The following is a 4752-nucleotide window of genomic DNA, read 5'->3' as shown; positions in this document are numbered from 1 at the left end:
ATATATATATATATATATATATATATACCTCTCTAGAGGTATGCTATTGAAGAACTTTTAATGCCTGTTATTAATATCACTACTTTGTAATGGTTTGTAAGTAATGGTTCCAACTTAGCGTTGAAGAAAGAATGCAGAAAAGTTTTGCTGTGTTTGTGTGTGTGTTCCTGTTATACTCCTTTAATCCAAATTATATGCTTTTATCACACTGCAGCTTTTCTCTTCTAATAATGTTTCCTGGTTTACACTTTATAAGCCATGAGCATGTCTGTGCAGTTGAGAAGTTCTCTTTCCAACCCCATGGGCAAGCGTCTTCTACACTACGGAGTGTACTGGATGGTTTTTTTTCTTGTCACTATCCCTAGTGAAAATTTTTTTGTAACTTTTGTAAGGTTTAAAGTGACCCTTATATGCATGTATATTTTTATACATATATATTTGGTGTTAGGAAGGGCATCCAGCTATAGAAACCATACCAAATCAGACTAAAAAATGGTGCAACTTACCAGCTTTGGTCAAACCATCTAACCCATGCCAGCATGGACAATGGACGTTAAATGATGATAATGATGATGATGTTTCTGAGTGGCTACTCCCAAGAGATCTATAAATATCTACTTTGTTTTTGGTTTCAGCTAAAAGGTGCTAATGCAAAACTCCGTAATTGCCTCTCTGAGATGGAGCAGTCTTCTAAAGATGTGGATTTAGCTACTGTAAGGTTAGCAGCATTACAGGACCTAATGTCAAAGTCAGGAGGTAAGAACATCTTCTCTTTCAGTATTTCTATTTTCTGGTTGTAATTTTGCTGTTATCTTGAAGAGATGAATGTTTTGCTTCCTATATTATTTGGAAGTGTTCGAACATACTTAATTCCGCTTTCTAGCAGGGCTATGAAATTGGAGTCGTGGAGTTTGAGCTGGTAGAAATGTACTGCATCTTGCTAAATATAAATTGTTATATAATGCGTTAAAATTTCCAATTTCACAGATACTGATTTGATTAATCAGTTTTTTTAATTTATTTTTTTTTTATTTATTTATTTATTTATTTATTCTGCTCTTGATAAATTTATGGTAATATAAAATGATTCAAAATAGTGGAATATTTTATATGAGGTGAGAATGAAGAGAGATTTAATGTTTTGGAGTGAGAAAAGAATACAGTAGACTGACTATTAGAATGTTAGGCTGTGAAATGTGAATGCTGAGAGGTTAAAGGAGGTTTTGGGGGGCAAAAATGGTGGGAAAGGAGCATGTGTGAAAAGATGTAAGTAGTATGGGGGTAGTGGGAAATGAAAATATTAGAGAAAAAGGACTAAATAATCACTATATATATATACATACATATGTACGTACTAAAAATGTTTATTATTAATTGAACTCTTGATACTTTTAAACTTGTTCTTAGAAGCTAACATAATCTGATCTTATTGTCCTCTACAGTAGTGCTCTGCAACTGGTATGCCATGAGATGATGCTAGGTGTGCCACAGTAACCTGAATATGATTTTTTTTCCCCCTATACTTTTGATTATATTTTTTATTTCAGGTGTGCTGCTTAATTTTGAATGGAATATAGGTGTTTGTAAGTGAAAAAAAGGTTGCGGAGCACTGCTCTACAGTAATAGTTGGTCTCTGGTATATGCTTCCATTGGTTATTGCTCTTCTGGTGCAATAAAACTTTTCAATTTTAGATTTCCTTCTCCTTTCCAAAGGTGGTGACTCCACACTTTTTCACCAATGTTATATTAGTTTCTGCATTCTACATACATTCATTGAAATCAATTAATCCTGATATGGGCTGGGTGTAATTTGTTGAGTTCAGAAACCTTTCCTGTTTGCCAATCCTGACCTGTTTCCAACTAAGACCAGGCATATTTTCATGGAACATAGCAAAGGACAATGGCAAAAAATACATGAAACTTATAGTTAGGGAGGACCAGTGGTATGTGCACAGCATGCTATAGACCACAAATTACAGAAACAGAGGAGGATGTTAGAGATGACGTAACTTCTAGCAGAAATCACGATGTCTTGGACTAAATGTCTAACTGCAGTGACCCTTTAAGCATTCTGATTTCTTTGTCAAATGTAATGCTTATTTATTCACATTATTTTGAATTAATCTTGCATTATCTTATATCATTGAGATTTCAAAGATGTGATTGTTTAATTTTACAATGACCTTGTAGGTTAGGTGTGGGAAGTTGAACATGGCGAGTTTAAACATAAGACAGATTATTTGGGTCGGATATATGGCTGGCTTAAATGTTAAAGGGTCTTTTGCCGAAATAGTTTGGCTTGGAGGTCAATAATGTGCCTGTTGCTCTCACAGGCCTTAGAGATGGTGAGATACATGCCATAAAAACCGGCTTTTCCTGGCCAAAATATTTATATCCAAATTCACCAGGACTGGCCTCATGCACCAACTCTACAGCATTATTCTAAAAATCAAGTTAGCTCATTAAAATTACAAACCTACAAAATTAATGCATGATTAATTTAAAACAATGTGAATAAAAAAGCATTACATTTGACAGAATAATGTGGAAGGGCTTATGTTCCTCTTAAGCAGCAGAAAAATTAGAGAAATGTGTATCAGGCATGCTGACAGGAGTCAACACAAAATTAACCAGTTTTAAAGAACAATTGCCACTTTAATATCTGAAGAAACAACAGTGAGAAAACATCTCGTCTCAGGGTTAGTGGTTGGAGTGTGTTAATGAGTGATTGAGTGGCCATTAGTTAACTTCAGTCTATGTCACTAAATTCTCAGACAATATACTAAAGTTAACTCAGTCAGTGATATCACCTCCTCTGCAAATATGTGACCTTGTGCCAATATTAAAAGTTGTTGCTGTCATTGTTTTACAAGCAGTAGTGCAGTAGATTGTTGGAAACAGTTTTATTTCAGTTTTATCCATTTGCATTCTGATCTTAGTGAGGTCTGCATTGCCTCTCATCTGTCCTAGATCCTATTAATGTAGTAATAATGCCCTTTTCTCCTATCCTAGAAAATCTTTATAAAAAGATTCAGGACTGTAGAAACCTATGTATCTGATATCTTGATTTATGGAATCACTAACTCCAGCTCTAACACTAATCCCGCTTCTATAGTAAGACTTAATCATACATTTCTTAAAATAATTAAATGCACATAACATATATGGATAATGTGAAACATCAGTCGACCTATTCTATATCCTCAGCTTCATTTCTTATATCAAGTTCTGCCCATTGACAAAATCATGAAAATGTTTAGAGACACATTTCCATCTGTTGAGATTAATATGTGATATAGGATTTCCTGCTGGTCCTTGACAATAATATCTCCTTGATTAGCCTTGTTCTCCCTGTCTGTGTACTGGCATATCCTAGAATAGTGCTCGCAACCTTTTTTGCACTTGTGGTACACTTTTTCAAAATTCAGTGGCACACCTGAACTAAAAGCATAGAGAGAAAATTATATTCAGGTTACACTGCAGCGCATCTAGCATCATCTTGTGGCACACCAGTGTGTTCGGCATACCAGTTGTGGAGCACTGTTCTGGAGTATGATTGCTTTGCCATTTTCGGAGGCCTTTCTTCGGATATGCCTGTGCATCTTCTTTTCTGTTGGTATTTCATTACTTCCAGTGTTAGTCTCAATTCTGTCTTGTCTGTGGATATATTCTTTGTTGGCTACGACTGAGCAGCCAGAGATATTATGGTTAATTGTTTCTTCTCCATCTTTTCATATTCTGCAATTACTTACTGCTTAATTATATTGTTTCCTTTCGTTTCTGATGTGGAGGCTTTGGTCCTGTGCAGTGATCAAAAACCCTCAGCTCTCTGCTTTGAGTCTAGGTATGTAGTAGATGATTGGCTAGGGTGCCACATACAGGGGCTGAGCCCAAAACCACATGGTTCAGAAGCACACAGCCATGCTTGTGCTTAAATCATTATAAAAATGTTTTTAAGCTGTTTTCTCTTTTCATTTTTGTTTTTTTAAAACTTTTTGTTTGTTTGTTTTTTTTTGTTTACAACTAAACGGGGAGACTTTTACACGTATTTTTTTTCTTTGGTTTTCAGTTTCGCACCCTCATGAGAGCTTGCAGTTAACATATGAGAACATAGAGAAAGGAAAGAAGCTGATTGAAAAATTAGTACAGGAATCCGAAGAAATAGCCGGTCCTAGTAAGTAGTTTGGCTTATAAATTTGAGACATTTGAAGTACGAATGTTTTGGTGATGAAGGGTGTTTTTATTATTTACATCTGGACTTTGCCTCAATCAGTTTGATATCTGACTGTCATAGATTTGCTAATGTAAAGAAATACAAAATTCAGTACATGGCATGTAAATATATGCATGTATGTATACATGTATTCATGTATATGTGCATGTATATGCATATGCACATATGAATGTTGAAGAGAAATACAAGTGGGTGATGAAAAGTTCCTGGTTTTGGGTAAAAGAAAATACAAGAGGATCAGTTAATTATAATTTTATTCAACATATTCCCCTCTCAGATTCACACACTTATTGGAGCAGTCCTTCAGTTTTTCTTAGCCCTGTAAAAAAAACTCAGGTTGGGCCTCCAGCCAGGTTTTTCATGAGGAACATTACAGCACTCTTTCGTATATGTAAGCGAGAAGGGGACTAGTTTTCTGCCTTTCAATTTAAAAGGTGGGTGAGATTTATTACAGTAGCAAATCACACACACACTTTCATTCTCGCTTTCTCTTTCTCTCCCTTTTTTCTCTCTCATTC

The 4752-nt window shown here is 35.2% G+C and overlaps 1 protein-coding gene across 3 annotated transcripts in view; it reads left to right on the top strand.

Annotated features, from left to right (window-relative positions):
• The window catches only part of LOC106874440 (protein MIS12 homolog), a 53142-nt gene that overhangs the window by 35310 nt on the left and 13080 nt on the right, over window positions 1-4752 (top strand). For all 3 annotated transcript variants that reach the window (XM_014922174.2, XM_014922175.2, XM_052970684.1), the window contains exons 5-6: window positions 636-756; window positions 4070-4174. In XM_014922174.2, coding sequence (XP_014777660.1) covers window positions 636-756; window positions 4070-4174 — 226 coding nt within the window. The remainder of the gene's footprint in view (window positions 1-635; window positions 757-4069; window positions 4175-4752) is intronic.

Source organism: Octopus bimaculoides, chromosome 9 (genome assembly GCF_001194135.2).
Source record: "Octopus bimaculoides isolate UCB-OBI-ISO-001 chromosome 9, ASM119413v2, whole genome shotgun sequence".
NCBI lineage: Eukaryota > Metazoa > Mollusca > Cephalopoda > Octopoda > Octopodidae > Octopus > Octopus bimaculoides.
The sequence above is the reverse complement of the archived record's forward strand: the minus strand, read 5'-3'. Positions and strand labels throughout refer to the sequence as shown.